Source organism: Hesperophylax consimilis, chromosome 3 (genome assembly GCF_061612785.1).
Source record: "Hesperophylax consimilis isolate HC1 chromosome 3, BYU_Hcon_1.0, whole genome shotgun sequence".
Classification (NCBI taxonomy): Eukaryota; Metazoa; Arthropoda; class Insecta; order Trichoptera; family Limnephilidae; genus Hesperophylax; species Hesperophylax consimilis.
In genome coordinates this window covers 40,361,131-40,386,952 of record NC_142838.1, presented here as the reverse complement: position 1 = coordinate 40,386,952, position 25,822 = coordinate 40,361,131, and the positions used below count along the sequence as shown (strand labels likewise).

Genomic DNA, 25,822 nt, shown 5'->3' with positions numbered 1-25,822 from the left:
TCATAGACATAGAGACTTGAATTTTCAAGGGTATTTTTTTTTGGCTAGAAATGGATTCTGCTGATCATTACTATGCTATAAAATGTCGTACGAAGCAATTGCGTGTACAAATGAAGGAGTTATAATTTTTTTAAGAAAAATTTGTATGGCGCTGACATTAAAAATGAGGCTATCTCTGGAATCATAAGGTTGGCCGTTCTATCCTTACATACAGATAATACTACTATTTATTTGTATTTTTTTGACATACTTCATATTGTGGCGCAAGGTGCGATTTTTTTTTTAAAATCCTAAAGTTGAAAAAAAATCTTTTGTTTGTTGATGATTCATTTTAATGCTTAAATGCTTTTAGGCTTGCAGTGTAAATAAAATATTGTAAACGTTGAAGATTCATTTTAATGCTTAAATGCTTTACATATGAGTATGATTTGTCTAACTTTAGGATTTAAAAAAAAAAAATTATAACTCCTTCATTTGTACACGCAATTGCTTCGTACGACATTTTATAGCATAGTAATGATCAGCAGAATCCATTTCTAGCCAAAAAAAATACCCTTGAAAATTCAAGTTTCTATGTCTATGAGAGGCGATTTTCAGCCCACCGTGCGTCGTTTCCAACATAAGCTACAGAGCTTTAAAAAATATATTTGTGGGGGAGTACCTGACTATTCAGATCTGATCACCAAACAAGGCCAAAGCCATTTCAAGCAATACTTCAATTCTGAATGGTGGTCTTAGACCAGGGCGATACTGAGAGTATCTTCCACTCTGGAACGTGCCGCAAATATAGGATATAATTTTAAATGAGTAATTTGTGAAATAACACAAATTAAATTACGGGATTTGAAACCGCGACTTCCAGCTTGCTAATTGAGAGCTTTACCCCTGTACCGTGGACTCCGTCTTAATTAACAAAAAGCACATCTAATTATTGCTTGTTCCACATATTTTGATTTTCACAGATAAATATTTCTAACAAATTATACTGAAACCTCGTATAGTTTTAATGTATAATAATAATGCATATACAATATTCAATATGTCTAAGTACATAATATTACGTGTTATTTATTGAACTAGGATACGATACAACAACTCCCGTGGTTATTGTGTTCGTGTATTGGTTACACGTTCACGGGGCCAGCGCACACTTGCACACAATGTCCGTTTGTGTGCAAAAAATGCATTATATCATGTTCTAATTTTACACCGAGGTATGCGTACTGACAAAGACTACAAACACTACAGGCCAGCATGTCTGCAAGTTATAATACTGCCATGATGTTTTATCAACACGTTAAAGCAATTATTTGTATTAAAAATATCTCTGCTGTAAATATCCTACAATGGAACTCAGTATAAAGTATAAAAAGGCGATAAACGTCAATTTATTTGTTTACCTACCTTCATGCAGGAGCGGACTAATGAAAAAAATTATAGTAGACCGATGTCCGATCAACAGTTTGAACGTGGGACAGACATCTTGTATACAAAAATATATTGTATAATAAAAATAATCCTGATAATAATCCTGAAAAAGGACTCCATCAAAAAAAAATTAACGTGTTAGCATTATAAAACTGTACTCAAAAAATGCACTACTCAATTTTAAAGAAAAATATGAGTACCTTGCTGAACAACACACCTACACTACAAGGACGAAATCATCAAATCTACTAAACATTCCAAAATTAAATACATATTTCGGCCAGAAAAACCACTATTTCCATGCTACAAAATTATATAATGCCCTTCCTATTGAAATTAAAAACACCATGGATACAGAAAAGTTTAAAAAAGACGTCAAATTATGGCTAACTAAACATGAAGATGAGGAAATCATTAAATTTATAATGTAACCCCAACGCAACCTACAGACAACAAACATAAATACTTTTTGCTTAATTTATTTTATATTTTGTGGGAACCAACAAATTAGAAGATGAGGAAATCATAATCAACATACATACAATAACCTACAGTCCGCCTCGGAACAGGAATACCTAGTGAGGAGGACTGAGAACAAACTACATCACTTTATATCTTCATGTTACTTAATATTGTATCTTTTTTAATTTTCTTTATATTGCCGTTAAAAAAAAAAAAATAAAGGACAGCAACTGAGACAACGATGTAGGTAGGTACCTATATAATAGTGTAAAAATTTGTCCTATATCTCTTCGTTATCACCGACAGGATGGCAATCTGAAAAAATACATTAGCCATTATGAAGAAGCCAAAGATATTAAATTAAGTATCTTATTCTGACAATTGTAAATCTGCATCTGAAGCAAAAAAAACTCGGAAAGAGCTGGGACAGTGTAAACGTATCTATTTTATAAACAACTGACTGCATTTAATATATATTTGTAGTTATATTTGCAATTTTTTTAAGAGGAAGCTACAAGCCAAAAATGTTTATATTCTTGGTATGCCTTATATTGTCACGATTGTAGGTAATATTCATTAAAATCGCTTGACAAACGGAGTCTAGAAACGTTCGATTTTAAGCACAAAACTGGTTTTTATTTATTTTGTCAATAATTTTATAAGAAAGCAAAAAAGTTAATCAAGTGAAACTGTCACAGATAATCTTAGCTATAATACTTATTTTTAAAGTTGTTTCCTTTACGCGTTCATAAATTTCATTGAAAACATATATTTTTGTGTAGTTTACATTTATATTTTTACTGAGCAATTATTATTTTCATTTGCTTTCATTTCTTTTTTCTTCAATTTATCTAAAGCATATTTTTGTTGTATTCATAATGTACACCAATTCGTTATAAAGATTAATAAAAAAAAAGATTTTGCATTAAGCTTCGCCTCAGTTAACTCTCTCCGTAATCCGTACTTTAAAATTTAAATGACACTATTATTGTAGCAGATAACCTAACCTCACTATCTGCAATTTCGTCATTTGACATCTCTCATCTCAAAGGCGCGTATTGGTTTTACATTTCCCTATTTCAAAAGATGCCTGTTATTAATTTTCAATTTAAATAATTTACAACCCATTCCCTCTCAAAAGGGAATTAATGCCATTTTCAATTTCTCGGTCATTGCTTGTTTGAAATCCACCCCTGCCACAAGGCTTAGCTTTTAATACCTACCCATATCTTACTGCTCTAAAGAAATGTAACCACACAATAAAAAGGTTATATATTTTCCTTGTCATTGAATTCTTCCAGTAATCGTACCCTTAGCCTCGAATGGACACTTGCATGAAGGTCATATTCATAAATTATTTGCGTTTTTCCTTTTACCTCTAGATTCCAGACCGTGGACCAATTAAGTACTGCAATGTATTATGCTGTTATGTGCCTACTACATGAATCTCTACTTTATACAGGCCCGTTGGAAAGTTCTGACCCAGTTTAAATATTAGTCACACATATTTAATCATTAGAATCGCATTATTATAATTATACAGGTAAGTCAACACGTGAACAATGGTTAAGATATTTGCTCTTGAAGGAATTATAATTTGTGTAAATTTAGAAATAGCGATGGCGCATTGTTTCACGTTGCTGGGCGTATTAAAAATGACATACCTAGTTCATCAAGGGACGGTGGTTTCTTTAATCTATCTATCTATGTTCTATCGAAATACAGGGTTTATCAGAATTTACCCAAATGATTTTAACCAGCGATCCCTGAGTGTATTTGGAGTAAAAAGTGTAGATCTCATTTTGCTGTCCGATGATGTTTTTTCAATTAAAAAACAAAAACTGTCACACGTCGCAACGGATCACGTGACACACGCCCCGTTGTCTGTGTCAAGTCTATGTAACTGGAACAAGATGAAATGCGTATGTGATGGAAAAAGTTTGTTTCTTTATACTTGATGATTTAATTTGGGAGGTGGGTTTGAGTACCGCCGCTCTAGGAACCATTTATTGGATAACCAACACTTATGCCATAGGTCACTCCAAGTGGTTCGCCACTACACAGCATCCCAAAAGATGACATAGGCTCTGAGGGAAATTATTTTGCTTAGGGCGTCATGTGTGGAGTTAATGTAGAAAAAGCTTATTGATGAAATTTTGCACACTTGACTTTCAAAATGAGAGGAAAATTACTCTCTAAATTTGATTTCAAAACGACCAAAAGATGACATAGGCTCTGAGGGAAATTATTTTGCTTAGGGCGTCATGTGTGGAGTTAATGTAGAAAAAGCTTATTGATGAAATTTTGCACACTTGACTTTCAAAATGAGAGGAAAATTACTCTCTAAATTTGATTTCGAAAAACTATTAAGATGAAATGCGTATGTGATGGAAAAAGTTTGTTTCTTTATACTTGATGATTTAATTTGGGAGGTGGGTTTGAGTACCGCCGCTCTAGGAACCATTTATTGGATAACCAACACTTATGCCATAGGTCACTCCAAGTGGTTCGCCACTACACAGCATCCCAAAAGATGACATAGGCTCTGAGGGAAATTATTTTGCTTAGGGCGTCATGTGTGGAGTTAATGTAGAAAAAGCTTATTGATGAAATTTTGCACACTTGACTTTCAAAATGAGAGGAAAATTACTCTCTAAATTTGATTTCGAAAAACTCTGTGTAAACCCCGGGCAACGCCGGGAACTTGTGGTATCTGATGAAAGAAAAAGGCTTCACCGCGTTAAAAGAAAGTTTCGTTATGAATATTGGACTTTGGTATTTAAAAACAAATTATAACTAATATCTATATGTATAGGTATTATGCCCTGAAACGCACTGATTTTGTGGTACATTTGAAAAAAGGTTGATTGTATTATTCAATCTTCTTGCTAAATACAATATTATGTTGTTGTTATACAAAGTTCAACAACATATTCATATTTTGTCTTTGAGATGTCGGTCATGCGTCACGCTTCGAAAAACATTAGCAGGATTATAAGAATATGGTTCGATTTCCTATTTATGTGAACATCGTGCAACTATTTTTTTTATTTTTAGATTTATGGCTCCATGGTGAACATCTATTTTATAAGTTTTCGTGTGTAAGACATTTAAAACAAAATGGCCACAGCTTTCTGATATTACAAGATAATCTCGGGTTAATGTAAGTAGGTACCTGTAATGTTTATTGTAAGTTGTAACTGAGATGTCAGGGTGACTTAGTACCCGCATTGTTACCTGAACAATGAATGAAGATTATGATACTCGTACTTCTGTTTTGTCTGCAGTTAGGGCAGACTATGCTTTACTGCCGCGAATATTGGAAACCTTCCAAGTGGGTGCTTACTGGGAGTTAGGAGCAGCTTTGATAGGCACCTACTTACATTTTCATGGCCACTAACTCTTTAGGTCGTTTCTCGGCACAAACATATACCATAGATATAGACATTCTACGTTTCATTTACTTCCTATCTTAATAAATTTTGCACAACGGATACATATTAAAAGCAGGTAGGTACCTAATCATTTAATCATGTGAACGTATCGATTTACGACCTTCAATATGACTGTTATAATGAAGACTATATTATGAAGAATATGTATGGTTACGTACTAATAGCAAGGGCGGATCCAGCTTTGGCGCCAGGGGGGGGTCACGTAGTCGTGGTCAAGTTTTTTTTTTTTTAAAGAAAGACAAACATTCCCGGGTTACGAATAACCCAACAATAACTCCTACCACTACCACAGAAAGCCGAAAATGCTTGCTTGTGTTGTGATGGAGGACTTAGGTCCGGTCAGTTACAGTTACAAGAAGTTATAATTTAATTTTGATAATAATATATACAAATATTCTAAGACGTTCCGTATTTTTTTTTAATCGTATTTTTGAAACCCTGGTGATTTTTTTAAAATTTCAACTCGAAAAATCAGACAATTTTTTATAAACCGGAAAGACGGGACATAATTTTATATGTGCAAAAAAACGGTAATTAACTAGCCGAAAGTCATTTAAAAAAGAACGTTTTCCACACGAATGTCACAAAAATGGCATGAAATTGTACGGAGTTCTGTTCATAACATCTGTCAAAACACCGCCATCTTTAGCAAAAAGCATAAATATACCAAATCACCTACTCATGCAAAAAGTCAAATCAAAGGTTAAGTGGTTAAGTTCGCAGAGAACAAACAATAAATCTAGTGAACGTTAAACGTCAAATTAAAAAATTCGCCGGATATCAAAGTGTTGCCGTATAAAAAAAATAATCAGTGTGGAATTTTACAAAATTAAGCGAACATAATCGGAGACGGAACATTTTCATGTAAATCATTCAAAATCCATCATTAAAAATAATACTATGCATTTCTAAAAAAAATTACTAACGTTTTCGTAATCTTAGTAAAAAAATTAACCACACTTTTAGCCTTCATTTTAATTGATTCTGAAGAATTTGTTACAAATATTAAAAATGTGTCTACTTCCGAAGTTATTAATTCATCATCTAGAAAAATAAAATCTGGTACTTACCGCTAAGTCCGCTAACTTTATAGTTATACACGGGTTATAAAGTTTTAAAATCGTTGAACGTAAAATATATTAATTGTAAGGTATTGTTTTATTAATCTAAAATATAAATAACTTGCATCCCTCGTGCGGCATAATTTTATTTTTTTTAAATTCAATTATAATTTCGCCGAAATAAATTAAAATGTGAGCCTTGGGCAAAACCTCGATGAACGAGGTTGTGTCTCGCCTTAAGAATTGCTTTAGGAAGTATAGGAAGGCTGGTAATTCGCGCGGGCGCGTTAGACCTGTCCAGACCTGTCAAAAAACTTCCGAAAGAATAAGTTCTGTAACTTACTAAAATTACGTTAAGTGACTTTTGGTGTCGTTTACATTGGGAATTTGGCCAAACTCGCCTTCAAGAGCGATTTACAGGAAAAAAACTTACGAGTCTAACCCCAGCCTTAGAACATTAACAAATAACATTTGAGTTTAAACACACATACACTGGCATAATGAAGAAACTGATTAGATTACTTACCATTTCTTGTAATGAATTGAATTTGCAGCAACAATTTTTAAGAACACTATTACTTATATTGGAACTTATTTTTTTTAAACTTAGTAAACAAATAAAAGTAAACACTTTATTAATAAAGTTTAGTCGTTCCGATTGAGGTTAGGTTTTGCTAGACGCTAGACGTTAGTCGAAACAAAGCGCGCGCAAGCGTCACACGTGGTTACACGAAATGTGTCATAATAATATGAAAGGTGGCGGCCGAAGCGCGCGCCGGTGGCGGTGCGCGGTGACGCGGTAACATTCAAATTTTCGATGCGTTCGTTCCCGAATAATGCGTTTGCCGTCAAACAAAGTATTATATTAAATTAATTAAATATTGAAAGTACTTAAATAAAATTTATATTGTGACAAAAAATATATAAAAACATTATGTTTAACAATTTTAATTAGTGGTCCACCTAGGTCCTGGATGGGCCCAGGACCTAGGTAGTCATGACCCCCCCCTGGGCTGGGATCCAGGGGGGGGTCATGACCACCGTGACCCCCCCCCTGGATCCGCCACTGACTAATAGTTCTGTGAACAGTACACCTCGCGTTCAAAAATGTGTGTTCCTTCTTTTCTCTTTTTTAATAAATCGAAACCAATGTTTCCTTTGAAATCATAAGATTTGTAAGTAGGTTCTTAAATACCTAACTACATACATATAAACGTTATAAAGGTATTTTATGTAATTTTTTTAATATTTCAAATAAGGATTTATACAATTTGTCCAAAGGAAGGTCAGTTTCTCAATGACAATTCTTTTTTTAAACTGTCTTCAGGCAGTTAGGTATTATAATATTTAAAAAATGCTAAGTTAAAATAAAACACGACGTTTTCACATTTGAAAAAATAATCTTTACTGAATCATTAAAACGGCCACCATCTTTATTTTATTTTATTTTATTTAAACGCCCATAGGGCTTTTACCCATAATAATGTACATCTATATTTTTTTAGTTATACAGATTACATTAAAAAAAATCAGTTTTAGCAAAATATAGGTTACGTAAAAAAATATCAGAGTTACCAAAATATGTTACATAAAATATAAGAGTTTAAAAATAAAGGTATGGATAGAGTACAAATAAGTGAGACGAAAAATAGAAAATCTGCCAAAATCCTCCAAATCAACCATAATAATAATAAGAAAGTATAACAATAGTTTACAAATTAGGTAAAAATAGTTCGCACATACTCCGTTTAAAGTTTGCCAAGTTCAAATTACTGTCAAATACATTTATATTTGGTAAGTATTTGTTACCAAGACTGTGTAAACGTTGTATTGGAGAGTGAAAACTATAGTTGGAATGAGATGTATGTATGTAAAATGTTGATATTTACCTAGTTGTTCGTGTAGGTATGTGTAGATTTATTAAATGCAGGAGTTCACAACAATCGAATTTAGAGTTCAATAATTTTAATAAAAAGGTTAGGTCGTTTATTTTTCTTCTGTTTTTCTAATGTCGGAATATTTAAAAGATTCAATAATGACAAATAATTTATGTGTTCTAAAGGGATGTTAAGTTTAAAATTGACGAAGCGTAGAAATTTTCTTTGAATTCTTTAAACATTATGAATATGTACATTGTAGAAGGACGACCAAACTATGGAGTTATGTTCTATCAGGCTTCTAACAAGGGATATGTACAATAGTTTTATGATTTGTAAAGATTCAAAGTTTTTAATTGTTCTTAACATGAAACCTAATGTTTTCATACCCTTATCCACAATTTGTTGAATGTGGGCCGTAAAGTCTAGTTTCTAATCCATTATTATGCCAAGATCTCGCATTTCCTTTGAAATGGAAACGTACGAAATGGACGGCTGTCCGTAGCCAGTAGGACTATGGCGTCCTCAATAATTAATTGGATATGTTGTGAGGATGACGGGACTGGCTAACGAGAGGAGATAGGGAACGGGAAGGTTTGGATGCACCTTGCTATTCATTCATTAAATTAAAACTAACCTTTATAGTAATTTATTTTTGAGGTTTTATGCCTATAAAATAAATAAATATATAAATACATACACATCAATGCGTGTTGTGCTATCTCCTTCTTCAGCCTACGATGATGGACACTGTAATGCTGTCCGAAACGTTGCCTAAAGAATGAGGTAGCGCATCACGGCATAATACCCCAAAAATAAATCATTATAATACTTTTAGCCGTGAAAACTTCTTCAATCTCTATACGGTTTTTCAGCGAGCATCCCCGTTCACGTCATATCAAAACATTGTTTGTGATTATCATCAATTCTCTCTCTCTCTCTCTCTCTCTCTCTCCATGAGCACCATCTTCTGTCTTTCTTTTGATATATTGGCATACAGAGCAGCTCCGGGCCGAATAGGCCCCTTTCTCTTTCATAATGAATTTATAATAATGGTTGTTGGAAAAATATGCTATTTGAATTGTTTGTTTTTAAAAAATATTTGCAATGGAACATGGCTGCAACAACCACCAATATCTATCAGACCCGAAAACCATAGCACTAAATATAAGGATAATAAATTATTAGAATTAGAATTATTGGAAATTTAATAAAATATTATCCTTTGTGCTGTGCATAAAAACCTTGTCTTATAAACATTAGATTATCATTAAAAAATAATAATATTCAAATAGTCAAAATATTTCACCAACAAATGTAGATATAATATGTCTCGACGCCATCTAGTGGGAAATTCTGCACTAACAAAGCCTTTCCAACAAAAATAAAGTTGGTTGTTTACAGGTGAAATAAATATAATAAGCAGTAATTGTTGATTGAAGTACTAGTATATAATAAATTATTTGGCTTGTTGGAAATAAGTCGACGTGGCTCAGTGGTCGAGAGCGTCTCACCGGGCATCAGAAGGCGCGGGTTCAATTCCCGTGGGCGGCATTTATTTTTACTCGGGAGATATTTTCAATTTGTATTGATATTACAGGCGACTAATTATTGCTTATAATAATTTCCATCGGATGGCTTAGTTAGGTGTGGATACGATCTTGTTACATCTTCAGTAATCAAGTGCTTGTAAATATGAAGCTGAATAAACAACGTTCTATCTAACTTAACCCGATTTCAATATCTCGGCCGATGGATTTTTCTATTTTATTTTTTAAAAGCGTTCATTCTATTTCGGCAAGGATAAAATGAAGGCAATTCCTGTCAAAACATTCAGATTTACATCGAAATAGATGATATTATTTTGAAAACAAACCAAATAGCTTTAAACGCCAAATAACACTATGAACATCAACAGAAGAGATTACGTCGCGTCAAAACGAAAACAATATTATCTTGTGATTCCTATGATTGAGTACTAAGATAAAGCAGTTGATAAGTACTTTACATGACCAATAAATAACCTTTTCCACGCGATAACACAATTCCCTAAAATAAAACTGTCGTGTATTATAAGAGATAAAAAAAACACGCTGAAGAGACGAGGACTACATATAAGAACGTATTAAAATTAACGTTTTATAGTTTTGCAAGGCCTTAACCAGTGTTGCCAAGTTAGCATATTATATGCTAAATTTGGCATAATTACTCCATGTTTAGCATAACTATTATGATTTTAGCATATAGCATATTTATTTGGCTTATTTTTTACAGAAACATGAAAATAATAAAAACCAATTTTTTAACTAACAAAAATGATATCGATTGAAAAACTGGTGTCTCAATGGAGAAACATAGTTCACATTAAATGGGAATCCTTGACTTCCACTGTAGAGTTTTGGAATGAAGTCATGCAATATAAAGATGCAGCTAATAATAACCCCTTCGGTGATTTATGTCAGTTTGCAATGTCTATTTTAACATTGCCGTATTCAAATGCGGACATGAACGTGTATTTAGCCAAATGAGTCTGGTCAAAACAAAACTCCGAAATCGTTTGGCGGTGAGAACCCTGAATGCCATTTTGTACGTGAGATTTGGCCTAAAGAGAGCAGGAAAGTGCTGTTATTCTTACACTGTTCCTGACGAAGTACTACGCTGCATTGGGACCAAAGAAAGTTACGACTCCGTCTCTCAGCCTTCCACATCAGCTGCTGTTAATGAAGAAGAAGAAGAAGAAGATGAAGATGAAGATGAAGATATTGATATTTTATTTCACTGATTTTATTTCTAAATTAAATTTATGTTAGCTTTTTTTGGCATTTTTTAAAAGTAATTTAGCATTTTTCTTGCATATTTTTCCCATCACTCTATTTCTCAACAAATACTAAGTTAAATTTATGTTGGCTTTTTTTTTGGCATTTTTTAAAGGAATTTAGCATATTTCTGGCATATTTTTCCCATCACTCTAGCATATTTTGAAGTAGTTGAGTTGGCAACACTGGCCTTAACTGCAAATGGTGTTTAGAAGTTGTTTTGGTGATACACGGAGAAAACTGAGCATTGCTGATTTATTAACATCCTGTTAAAAACGGGATAGCTTGCCGTTTCCTAATAAACTTTTAGTAAATTCATAATATATATAGGAACAGATGTTCATGCACTTGCGTTTGTCTCGTTAGTACCTACAGAATGACGAAATGCTAAAATATTAGAATTCGTACTTTACTGATAGTTTGTTAGGAAACCTGTAAATTCATTCGTTATGGCCTGCAGTTCCGTTTTTAACCAAAATACGAATAATTTGAACAGATTTTTAATAAATAATCTATATGCATTTTATATAAGAAAGTTTTCTAAGTGTTTTTTTTTATAGTGAATACCTCACAAGAGTCCCAACTGCTCCCGTCTGGAGCCAGTGAGACTATGGCATCCCCAATTGGGGGATGTTGTGAGGCTGAAGGTAAGTGGGGAAGGGAAAGAGGAAGGTGGGGAAGTGTATCCATAATATATATTTTTTATCGAAGAGTATTTCTTACAACGAAAAAAAGATTTGAACAAATTGTCTTTCGTAATCTAAGCTGGTACTTGTGCTTAGGAAGTGGGTGCTCGTTAAAATAAAAAAGCTGTGCAAAGAAAAGGTAAGTATTAAGTATTAACAATTTGGGAGACGGGTTTTGGTACCGCCGCCCCGGAAACCTATATCTCAAGTGGTTCGCTACGTTTGGTGATTTAGCAGGGGCGCTCTGGTTCATCGAGTGAGGTGTGTTCAGGGTACTCCTGCCCACCAGCTGCGTGGGGTGCTGAGAAGCTAGTTTGGGGCGACCCTTTGACCTCACCAACTGGTCTCTCGACCCATCGACTTGCGCCGCAGCGGGAGAGATACTTTCATACGTCCGTCACTCCTGGATACACCGATTCCTAGATTCCTACCCACCCCTCATACCTTTTTCCTTCCCAGAACTTCTCCTCCCTTTCCCTAAAAAAGACCCCCACACAGCATCCCCAAAGATTACATAGGCCCTGAGGGAAATTATTTTCCTCAAGGTCCTCCTGTGTGGGGTTAGTGTAAAAAAAAGTAACTGTGCGAAGACATGAAAAACAATTGAACAAATAAATTATTCTCTTATCTCATGCATGATCATTTGTGAAAGGTGGTAAATTATATCGAATGGGCATTGTTATGTTAAGTTGTAGGTAAATGAGGTATAAGTTGATAATCATTTTATAATGTATAAGGAAAAATTCTTCGAAATTTCGTAATAATTTATCTCTGTTCTAATTTTCCGTTAGAAGATCATTTAACAATTTGTTCACATTGTTTCTATGGTGTTATTTCTAACACACGACCATTTGGAGCATAAAGGTGCTCACTGGAGATGAATTGTTGATGAGAGCAATTTTAAAGTTTGAGCAACCATAACGGGTGGATTATTATAAAAAATGACCTGAGGCAAGTATGCATTAAAGAATGGTCGAAAGAAGCATCGATTTCCAACAAAAGGTCATTTTTGTATTTTGGTGGACTTAGAACCATTGTCTACTAAAGGGTAGGTAGTACTTATGTGAAAACACTTTAATTTCTGATCCTGGCGGTCTCGTGTTGTTTCATTCCATTTCCTCATGTTTATTCCACCTAAGTTTAGACTTCCTAACGCTCCTTCGTCCTGCAGGCTTATTAAATTTCGGTAGTCGGCTTTCTTCTATTCTTGCAATGTAGCCTAATGGTTGTACCTCGCCCGCTAGACACAATTTTCTTGTATGGGTCCAAAGATGTCCAAAACCCTTTTCGCTGTTTTTCCCATGGACCTTGGCGTGAACCCAGCATTCTAATGGTACGTATGAGTGTACTATGTATTATAAGTTCTCTACATGTAAACACACAACCTAACATAACTTCATCTCTGTATGTTGTAAATCTTAATGTAATTCCTTCAACATGTTATCAGGTACCTGGTTTACACTGTCCAATACTACTTACTTACCTAACTTATCTCATACACTGTAAATCCTTTTATATTATATGTTACCAGGTTAATTCGGTAAATTCCGAATATAATATAAGTTACCGGGTTACTTTTTCTACATTGTCACACTACAAACAAAAAAAACTCCATTTCTACTTTTCATTACTACTAAATACCTAACTTATCTCTTATACTCTAAATCCGAATGCAATATATGTTACCATGTAATCTTTACAAAGCCACCTTTACTGTAAAAAAAAATTAAAATTAATTTATTTTTCTTCATTACACACCTAGTTGCAGAGAAAAATTAAATTTGTTGTTGTTTAATTATGTACATTTCTAAAGGAATAATATGAACTACACCTGTCAATTTGTCTGTCCTGGAACGGGAAACATTCCTAGTTCGACAGGTAAAGCTTCCTAATAAGTAATTTGTACTTTCTTTTGTATCTATCTTTAAATAAATAAGTATACATTTGCGAACCGAAACGGGAACCGATCCACGAATTACAAGAAAGAAACGAAACAATTGCAAGCGGCGTTCCGCCCCATTTGCGGTTGCTTAGTTCCTTTCCCATAAGTTGAGATTCAGTTCGGCATTTCGGCTCGCGTATGTATACGTAGCATTAGACGTAACTTAGCACTGGTCTGATGAGTATCTTATAGAGATGTGTAGGTATGTATCTACCCTTGTGCTTGTTCTCGCATTCAGTTTCGAATATAAGTTTTAATATTTTCCACGTGGGCAGGTGAGTGGCTTCAGTATTGCCAAACCGTTGATTGGGAAAGCGGGAAACACTCGGTCGGTAGATCTCCGCTAATGTTTATATCGACGCCCCTATAAAAGATAAAGCAGTTCGCGGAGAGAGAGTCTGGCAGCGAGTTATGTGAATGTTTTGTAGGACTCTATTTTGGTAACAACATAGTTCGTCCACTTCGACTAATAATAATCATTCTCATTCGCGTCCAGATTTAAATTTATTTTTACAAATGGATCCACAAAGAGCGACGTCTAAAAATATACGAGAAGAATAAAGAAATCCTGCTTATGTGCACTTACAACAATGGATAGAAATAAGTTAGATACGTAGGAATTATTTAATTATATAAATGTGCTTCCACTTAATACTTCATAAGTTTTAGGCTTTATTCTATAACCGTAAACTGTACATATTATGAGACGTTTAGGTAAATCATATTGTCTCTTGATTATGTGTGGTGTACTGGAGAATTAACAGAAAAATAGTTTTACCCATGAAGCCGATGAAAACAGATTAACTGTTAGAAAATATTTTAATATTACATTCGATTTCAGATAAATTCGCTGTTTTTGAACTATTTTATGGTAAAATAATGTTTTTGAAAACAGAAGAAAGGCCATTACAGATTTTAGTATTGCAAATCGACGTATGCAATTAAAAATATTAATATTTATAACGAAAAACAAAGATAAATTTTTTAAAGTCACTTACCGAGGACATTTGCGGGATAGGATGAAACTACGGGCGGGCGTTCCTAACTAGTTTGAAAACTTGCCTGTACCTGACTTGTTTTACTCACATCAAATCTTGGTCTAAGGTGACTAGTTTTTTAACTGTTTTTTTTTTAAATTTTTTTTCGCGTCAATTTTAAATTCTTCATTGAAAGGCCAAAAATTGTACTAGATATGAATATCGTATTGTGAGGATCAACAGATATTCAATTATTGGTATCTTGATTTCTCAGGCTCCCGCCTGATCCCGACCTCCATTCAGAATCGAAACGTTGCGTGAAATGGCCTCAACCGTGTTTGGTGACTAGATCTGAATATCCAGGTACTTCCCCACCTCCCTCTTCCCCTTCCCCCCATCTTAAGCCACACAACACACCCCAATTGGAGATATAATAATTACACTGGCACTGACGGTTGGGATCAGTTGGAACATTTAAAGCTATTCCAATAAATAAATAAAATATACATATATATACCTATACTGAATGAAACCAGCTGTAGCAGTGTTGGTTGGTTGCTTGGTTTTTGTATCCAATAGCCGAAAAAAATATATTGCAATTTGTATAGTAAAGAATCTCAATAACAGGAAACAAACATCCATTCCAATAATACATAGTATTTGTAAATAGGTCGCTAATTAACGTTGGACGGAAAATGCTTTCCTATTGACTGATTGCCAATTAGGTTACGTACCTACATATTATGTTACCCCATCTTACCCAATGAACAATCATAATACCAATAATCGTTATCGTATATCACAACACCTTTGAATGGAAGCAATAATTATCAGTCCATTCAATCATGGTGCTTTGTTATTTTTTTTAAATTACAAATCTTTGTTCGGGTTCATTATCTTTTGTTATCCGTTTTAAATCTTTAATATTGTTTGTATTTCAGTGTCCTCGTGTGCCATTGTATTGACTTGATATGACGCGTATATATAGCACTCTTCTCACAACCACGCTGTACATTATTTGTTATTTTTAAATTTATTTTTATGTTAGACTAGCTGATGTGACCCGGCGTCTCTCGACATTTCTCTACTTTCAATAAAAACCTTTCGGAAGAAATTCTCAAATGATAGTGAAAACCCTTTCAAACTCCGTTGCATAGTTCAGAAGAACTAAGCGCACAAACAGACAGACGAGGATAGTACTATTTAGAGATTAGAGATTAATGCTTACAGTGATTTTTTTCAACAATAAGGAGTGGAGTGTGAATATTGAAGAATGTGGTAAAGATTAAAAAAATATGTTTTTTGGCAATAACGCTGGTGTGTCAAAAAGCCTGGAAAATTCTTGCAAAATGTGTCAATTCTTAGAAATTTTCACACGGCGTTTTTTTCATTTTTCTGAGAACTTAACTAAATTTTATAAAATCAGCAGTAGTTACTACAAGGTTTTGGCATAATTTAAGAATTATTATTATGTTATTGAACAATTTAACATAAAAAATATATAATATTTATCTTTTGTAATAGAATTTTCAAAGCTACATAGTTCATGACGTTAAACACTTAAATATATCAAAATAAGCGTATTGAAATATACATTCCAGGAAAAAAAATCTGCGTGAATTTCAAGATGCCAGAGCTTACCGTTCAAGAGTTTTTGCTACTTCAGCACATAGATTTCTGCCTAATCTTATCTGCGATTTTATTCTTTCTTAGCTCATGATGTAAATAACTTAGCGAGCTGAAATTAAGTGCGTTACAATACAAATTTAAGACAGCTAATTCTGTGCAAATTTCATGATACCAGATCTCATCGTTCTAGAGTTTTTGCTGCTTCTGCAAACAGATTTCAAATTAATGTACAGTGATAGTTTACTAACATTTTTCTATCCAAAATTGATATGTTAAGATAATAATTCGATTTTCTGAAGCATAATTTATAAAACCATGAGTCATTTTTAATGAGTATCATATCCAAAAATGAAAAAAAAACGTATCGGAAATAAAACGTGTGATTAATTCTTTAGCGTGTGGAACCATTAGACGGGTATATTCAACTTATCCTTATTGGGGGCGGCCATGGAAAACTTGGCATGACCAAGAACTGTTGGTGAGACGAACACATTTTAGAAAGAGCAACTTCGGAAGCTGGAACATTGACACGTGTTTCATCTCGCGGAGGTTGAATGAATTACAAATAATATGCATTTGTTAATTTAGTTGATATAGTACTTACAAGACTGACGACCTCCGTGGTTTAGTGGATAAGATCCTTGGCTTGAAATCCAGAGATCATGGTTTCAAATCCCGCCGTGTGAACTTAATTTTATTTGATTAATTATTGTGTTATTTCACAATTTATTAATTTAAATTAATATATAGTACATTTGCTCCGTTATAAAGTGCACGGAGAAAAATGAGTTTAGCAAATTTAATATGAACCTCTTCAAATTATTGGTAATCCGGGGAAAAAACGTGAAAACGGGATTTCAGTCCGTTTCCTCTATCATCACGAATATATATATATATTTTTTTTATTATTTTTTTTATTAGTAAAAAAAAGATACATGATTTACATTACACAATATTGAATATAGTACAGTTATTAATTACATAATATATGTATTTGATGTACCCCCATAAATAATTATCATATCGTGATAATATATTCGTATTTTACTTAAAGTTTATCAGAAAACCTATAAATTCCTTTGTTAAGGGCCTGCAATCCCGTTTTTTACCGGATTACATAGAGAACCCCAAAAAGGGTAACGCATTGATGACTCAGAACGTCATTCCCATCATAAGCTAAGGAGCTAATATCCTTTCAACTGTCAAGCAGTAAGAAAACACGTCATATTTCTCATTGAATTTTTTCCATATATCGAGAGTGAAAATAGCTTTCTCTCTAAAACTACATAACAGAGTGGAAGATACTCTCAGTATCGCTCTGGTGTAGGACCACCATTCAGAATTTAAAGGTTGCTTGAAATGACTTTGGCCATGTTTGGTGATCAGATTTGAATAGCCAGTTAACTTCCATCTTCCTCTTCTACTTCTCCTTCCTCTCCTCACTACCTTTAGTCTCAATGATCCAGATTGTGAGCAGTTGGGACTCTTGTGCGGTTTCACATAAAAAAGGGTTTCAATGAAGCAATTTTATTTCTGTTCTAGAAAGATATTTTAATTTGGGAAAACTTTGGATTTACATTAATAAATAATAAGTACAATGTAGGTAAAAATAATATTATTTTAATAGACCAGAAAATATCGTCGTCTGCACGATGACAAAAGGTCATCAGATAACTAGGAAACAATAATAAACAACAGGTCATTCTGAAATGCTGGAGAGCCACAAAAGTACCTAATTACTGAGAAATTCTCATCGAGGTCATTTTGCTATTTAAATCTTTCATAAGTTTTGATAAGGGTTCTTTGACTTCAACACCTCAGCGTAGATTTTCTTAGTGAGGTGTTTACGAAACATATAATTTTCCATTTTCATTGCTATAACTTTTCTTTTAATAACTTTTGAACGTTATACCTATGAATGTAACATATTTTTTGACGAAAAAGATAACACTTATACATAAACATGAAACAGAACTAAACACAAAGTAATAAAACGGTCTTAACTCTGTCGATCTCATATTTGAAATTCAGAATTAATTAAGTATAACCTTCAAAAGATGTTCAAAAAGTTATTTCAATAAAATTGAATATAAATTTAGACTTTTAGAAAATGTCAATAGATGTCCCATAATAATAAAAATCGGATGTGTTTATCCGAGACACTGTCAATGTTACAAATAAATTAAAAAATATGGCAAAAATCTCAATTGAAGATAATACTGTTAATTCTGAATTTGAAATATGAGCCAAAATAATTAGGTCCCAATGGCCGAGTGGTTACAGAGGTCCTGGGTTCGATTCCCTGTTACTTTTTTTCATTTTTCTGTGTCTTGTCCTGTTTTACGTTTCGTTTAGTTTTATCGGTTATATCTTTCTCTTCAATGATATATAATTTTCCATTCACAGTAGGTACTAAAACATCTGCTCAATCCTACCATACAATCCACATTACAAAATTTTGGGAAATGAGTTAGCTGAGAGCTTCACAGATGCACTCATAGAGGGCAGTGTAAAGAGCTTGCTTAGAAGTCCGCAAGATGGCAGCTAGTAGCCAGTAGTCGCCAGGGCCAGTTAGAGTGCTCCCAGACAAAATTGGTGTTTTCAGATCTCATTTAGCCAGCTCCTAGTTAGGTCGACTATCGATTCACCATTGTAATATGCGAAGTATACAATAAATCCCTGATTTAATACTAAGAACTTATTCTTCATAATCTCCTTCCACGACGAGTTGGAGAACTGTTTGTGGGAACACAAAAAAAAACATACAATCACCGTTATAATAAATATTATTCGGGGGATAAATGCCAGAAGTTCCTATGTTAAATTTCTCAATAACTCCGGAATAAAAATTATATCGATTTCTAGATGTAAAAAATGCTGAAACAATATTTTGTCTTCTATGTTATATACACTATAATTGATTAACCTAGAACACTTGAAAATGGTTCACACACCATTCAAATAATGGACATAATAGAATACTTTCTGGCACCCAAATAAAAAAAAATTAAGAACTCACATGGACACTTCTTGCATTGACCCCTAGTATTATATATCTGCCTATTTCAAATGATTACCTTATAATGTACAGGAATTGTATAAAAAACTTATTATTAAATCATCTAAGTTCTTCCAGGTAACCTGTGGATTCACGGTTAATAATATATCTATCTGTTTATAAGGAGTGTCTATTGTGGGCGGGTTACATGGATTTGATTTTTATAGAAATCTACAATTTAATACCGATTTTGATTAAATTTTGCACACATGACCTTGAAAACAAGAGAAAGGTCACAGTACATATGAACTTTTGAAAAACTCTGCGAAAAGCCCGAGAAACACTGGGGACTTCAGCTAGTGTAATGTATTGACTATCTGATAATCGTAGAGTGACAAAGTACATGATTTGTTTTTGTTTTTTGAAATGTTTATATATTGTTTCGATAGGTATAGGTTTGTTCATGTAGAGGCGGGTTATATTTATTTTTAGTAATATCTTAAAAAATAGTAACGGGATAATTTTTTTCATGCAAATCAATTACGGATTAGTTTTTCTAAGATATCTAGATTATAGTACGTGATATGAAAACAACTTAGATATTGCACAAAACCCTCAATGGGGTAAGTGTATTACCCCATTCGGAACGGGAGTGTTAAGTGTTTTTCTTAAATTTTTATTTTTATACTTATCGTATAATTATTGTTTAAACATGTAAATTATAATACATATTATTTTAAAGTAATGTAACTTGCCATTTAAAGAAAGGTAGTTACCACCTACTCATTACTCATACTTTCAAACATTACATCGCATTAAAGGAATGTTGCTTGTACTACACAGTCGTAAAATAAGTTCAAGAAGGAAGTGTATTCGGATGACCATCAAAATGTCCTGAATTAACGAGCAACGTTATCTTCCATAGTAATAATATTAAATCATAGCTTAATGCAAAAGGTGCCAGCAATCTTCACATTCATGCTAAAATACAAAGGTATTGAAAATAACCAAACAACTGCTATCAACGATACTAAATTAAATAAGACAAGTTGGTGATTGCTTATCATTGTAAAACGTGATATCTTACCCAAGAGAATAATAAACTAAGCTATCGGTAATTATAAATCAGTAAAAGGAATATTCTTTAATTCAGAAATACTGTGATTACATGGCTAACCCCATGCAGAAAGAACGTCAAATAATAGGACATCGAAAGCCATGATTAAGATGGTGCCCCCTGTGGAAGCGATCCAGAAGCAGACCGAGGAAGAGTTGAACTGACAGCGTGGAAAAAGTTTAGGGCAGGAAGGAAACACCGGAAAACTGGAGGCGAATGGATAGGGACCGACAGAAATGGAGCAAATCTCATTCTGGGGTATAGAATTCAATAGCTAACATTTATTTTAAAGGTATCTAACCTACTGTTTATGCAAAAGAAGGGATTGAAGATCCTGCTGATTTATATAACTTTATCCCCCCTGTTTCAACGTGAGTCCCCCTGATGATATGCTTCCAACCCCCTCATCCATCATGAGTTCCGCATGAAGTGATTACTTTAATTTCCCTATAGTGGTTTCATCATGAATCCCCGTTGACGACACAACTTGATTCCCATGTTTCATCATGAGTTCCCCGTGAAGACATGACTTCAATCCCCCTGTCCTTGTCCCATTATATTATTTTCCCCTTTACAGGTTTCATCTTCTTGTTTCACCAATAGTTCCGCATGGATACACGACTTAAATCCCCCTACATTATCATACCCTCTATCTCTAACCCCCCATAGGTTTCATCGTGAATCCCCCTCGATGACACAACTTTATTCACCTGTTTCATCATGAGTTCCCCTTTAAGATATGACTTCAACCCTTCCATTTCATCATTCCCAACAGATTTCATCATGAACCCCCATGACGACAAAACTGTTCCCCTGTTTCATCATGAGTCCCCCCTGATGACCGAGACCCCAGCCGCCTGGTGCTGGTTGACCAGTGAGATTCTGGCAGGAGTGTCCAGCCAGGGGGTCAGGTCGGAATCCGGGATGGCGGAGCACCTCAGCGTGGGGTTGTCGGGGCCCACACTCCTCATCACGAACTTCTGCGCCGTAGCTAGGGAATCCGCGTTCTGGCAGATGATTCCAGCCAAGGTCGTCTTGCGGATCTCCTGCAGTTTGGCTGAAAAAAGATGCAAGTAAAAAAAAATAATTTAAATTGATCCCCATTTTATGGATATTTCACGAGCAAAACTAATCGAAAGTTTACTCAGAGGTGGTAAACTACCCCAGGTAGGCGGCAATTTGGGAGGGGGTTTTTATTGGAACCATTTATTGGATAACCAGCACCTCTGCTACAAGTCACCCCGGGTTAATCGGGTGTTCAGGATGCGCCTGCCCACCAGCTGCGTGGCGTGCCAAATCGAGAGAGGCTGGTTTGGCGAGGCTCTTCAAGCTCTCCAACTGCTCTCTCGACCCACCGCAGCGGGAGCGATATATTCATATGTCCATCACTCTTGGACACACTCATCTCTAGATTCCTACCCAAACCTTATACCTTTTACCTTCCCAGAACTTCCTCTCCCTCCTTTCCTCAAAAAAGATCCTCCACACATATCCAAAAAAGGCATAGGCCCTTAGGGAAATTATTTTCCAGTAAAAATTGGGAGATGATTCTTCTTCCAGGATCAAAAGATTTTCCCTGTCAACCCTCTTGTCACAGATGAAGACCTCCGTGATAGCTATAAGGCGTCATCTTTAAACCGGAGACGTGGGTTAAAAACTAGTCAAAGAGTAAATTAAAATATGACATACGCTGGCAACACTGGAGGTATTTTCTATTAATTGACCTAAATGTCAGACAGCCACGTAAAAGTTAAAAATACTAATAAATTGACAATGTCGATTGAAATAATAACTTTAATTTAAATTGGCAGTCCGCGTGTACTTTTTGATACTAAGTAGGTCGGTAATTAGTTCATGAGGTTTTTGGTTATAACTAAAAATTTCTGTTTTTCCAGGCTGGAACGGAATCAATCAGTTAAATCTTTGATCGTGTATACGATTTCTTTTAGTTCTAAGAGCTTAGTTAGTTCATCCCCATTTGTTAATAAGTCAGTTATTTTGCATAACGAACGACATTATACAAAAAGTATTATATTGACAGCCTATCCGACACCAAAGGTCTTGCTAAGAGTACCTAGCGGCTGTTGTCTACTGACCATAGATGACGAATTTGGTCAATATCGTTTTTGTGAAGGTCTTAAAACACTAATATTTTTAAAATTTAAAATATTTTTCCATACAAGCATAAAACAATGGAATTTCTATTCCGCCTGCATATTCAATTTAGGAGGCGGGTTTAGGTACCGCCGCCCCGGGAACCAGTTATTGTATAACCAACACCTCTGCCATAGGCCACCCCAAATGGTTCACTACGTTTGGTGATTTAGCAGGGGTGCCCGGGTTCATCGGGTGGGGTGTGTTCAGGATGCGCCTACCCACCAGCTGCATGGCATGCCAGATCGGGAGAGGTTAGTTTGGGGTGACCGTTTGAACTTACCAACTGGTCTCTCGACCCATCACCTTGCGCCGCATCAAGAGGGATCCCTAGATTCCTTCCCACCTCTCATACCTTTTTCCTTCCCAGCACTTCTTCACCTTCCTTTCCTTTAAAAGATCCCCCTCCCAACATCCCCAAAGATGACATAGACCCCGAAGAAAATTATTTTACACAAGACCTCCTTTGTGGGGTTATTGTAAAAATATGCATTTTTATCGATTCTACAGGGTTTTCCAATAAGAGGTGTTATTTTGATATTCAATCGTAAAAGATCAATGGTCTCGTTGAAAGTAAACGTTGTCCAAATCAATACCATCCAATTCCGGCCATAAAAAATCATTAATCATCTCTCGATAGCGCAATCCATTCACCGTAACTGTTGCTCCAGCCTCATTTTCGAAAAAGTAAGGTCTAATGACTTCGCCGGACCATAAACCGCACCAAACAGTCACACGTTGAGGATAGAGAGGCTTTTCAACAATAACTCTTGGGTTTTCCGAGCCCCAGATGCGACAATTTTGCTTGTTGACGAAGCCACCGAGGTGGAAATGGCCTCATCACTCAAGATGATTGGCATTTGATTCACTCAAGTGAATTTTAATAATTTCAATGCGTTGTTGAAGCGTGTACTGTTCCATTTTTATTAATGGCGTAGTTTCTACTTGTCAAATGTCAAAAAATGACAGCTTCTAAAGTAACATCTACCGAAATAGCGGGCTATTCAAAATAACACCCCTTATTGGAAAACCCTGTATTTAATTTTACTTTATTTTGTAGGTTAACTGCAAGAAATAAGATGATTTATGTTAAAGCTAAATATTTTCTACAGTATTTTATTTTGATTTCTTTATGGACCCCACGCTTGTTGTAGGCACGGATTTATAAATGTTGCAAACGGAAGATTTATATGAAAACTGGCGTTTATATGCTCTATTAATTTTCGAGTCGAAAATTTGCCTTGGCGGCTCGGAACTGTTATAAATGAATCACAGTTGGATTTGTCTTACCACTCATTTTTGTAGTTTGATTAGTTTCATAGTTCACGTGGGCTTGGAAGACCTACACAATAATTCTGTGGCAAATTTTATGGACGGAGCGGCTGAACTATAACATGTTTTAAACGACGCAAAAAGTAATCGTGACGTGCTTAGAAACCGATCAAATAATGACGCTCAATGAACTGCCATATACACGGTATCCTGAAACTCGTATTACCTACAAACAAGAATTTGGTGAATCTACATCACATTTGTAATTGTTTTTGCAATGTAATTTTTTTGATTTGAGCTATCGTTTTCGAGTAAATTGAGTCCTAAGTTGGAAGTCAAATTTTTAAAAAATCGGTCGTAATGGGGTTAATATTATTTGTTGAGTGTGATTTAAAATGTGTCGAATCACCAAAAGTTTTTTTAATCCTTTAGTAGCCGAAAAAAAAGGAAAACAAAAACAACGAGTTGCTCAGATGGTTCTCTATGTATTTTGTTATTTAGTTTCAATAGTTTCCCGCTTGTACTACGAATTGCCGGATACCACTTATAAATAATTTTATAACCATCTTATTGTTTGTGTATTTTCATGGCAGTTGTGTAGATTGGATCGGGTAGCCCTACAGCAGCTGGAATTTCAGGCACCATTTAACTAATGGATGAGAAAACGTTTTTACCATCACTTCGATGCGAAATCCCGGATTGCACTTGGATTTTTTTATGGAGTCATTTCACTTCTTCCTTAGTTACTTTTGGTCAGATTCACTGAGACTAAAAAAGGGTCATATTTCGCTGTCCAGTTACCTGACTTTTCTCTGTCCGCATGTCCGGCCCAGTCTGGTAATAACAAATAATAATAATATTTAGATGATTTGTATAGCGTTTTTGTGCAAAATCACCTCAAGAGCGCTGTACAAATATATAATGCATTTCTATATTTCTACAATGATCTATGTTAATACTAACTATATATGGAGATAATATACAGTAGAATAGATAATATACCCACCTGGTAGGTCACTTAAGATTAACACTTAATTAACATCAACAAAAAATAATAATCAGACTCTTCCCCCATGGGGCCAAGGAGGAGTGGAGAGGAGAAATGAGACCCTCTTCCCTCGTGGAGCATTTAGGGAACCAAGGAGAAGTGGAGAAGAGAGATGAGGCCACCTCCGTGAACTCTTCCCCTGTGGGGCCTTCAGGGAACCAAAGGGGAGTGGAGAGGAGAGATGAGACTCTCTTCCCTTATGGGGCCTTCACGGAACCAAGGGGGATTGGAAAGGAGAGATGAGACCTGGGAAGACACATTGTGGAACCAGAAGACATAGCCACATATCCAATGACAACCCTGGTGAACTTTATAAATAAACATTAGCGAAATTTAGATACAGGATTTAGGACATAATTGGAAAATTGGATACGATTGGACTTTCTCTCAGGAATGGTATATTTAATTTAAGGGTATGACAGCTTAAAAAGGTTTTTAGTTTAGACCTGAATTCTGCTGGACTTGTTATGGAACTTAGTTCCGGAGGAAGTTTATTCCAAGCCTTGAAAGCGCGATCACCAAACTTAGTATTTGGCTTGCGCTTAAGTTCCATCAGTCTGTCTACAGCTGAAGATGTTGCTGTACCTTACAAAGATCTTACAAGTGTTCCACGCTCAACATGTTTCTCGAGTTGATGGTTTATTTTAAGTTTGTAAAATTTTATTAAATATTTACGAATCAAGGAAGCTTTAGAGAAAAGAGGTAAAGATTCACCCAAATGCAATTTACTCTCAGGTCGGCCAAGGCTGATGATTTCAAAATAATTGTTGAGCTTTCTTGTCTTTCGACATCGAGTTTATTTGGAGTATTGGTATTACATAATGTTATTGCACTCCGCTCTCTGAGGCCACTTCGTAAATAAGATATAATTAAGAAATGCCTAAAAGCAAGATTTAGGAG

General features: G+C 34.8%; 1 protein-coding gene across 2 annotated transcripts in view; it reads right to left on the bottom strand.

Annotated features, from left to right (window-relative positions):
• Positions 1-17,895: 17,895 nt before the first annotated feature.
• Positions 17,896-25,822, bottom strand: part of cd (peroxidasin homolog cardinal) — a 42,069-nt gene continuing 34,142 nt past the window's right edge. For both annotated transcript variants that reach the window (XM_089651137.1, XM_089651136.1), the window contains exon 14: positions 17,896-21,505. In XM_089651137.1, coding sequence (XP_089507263.1) covers positions 21,270-21,505 — 236 coding nt within the window. In that variant the 3' untranslated portion in view covers positions 17,896-21,269. The remainder of the gene's footprint in view (positions 21,506-25,822) is intronic.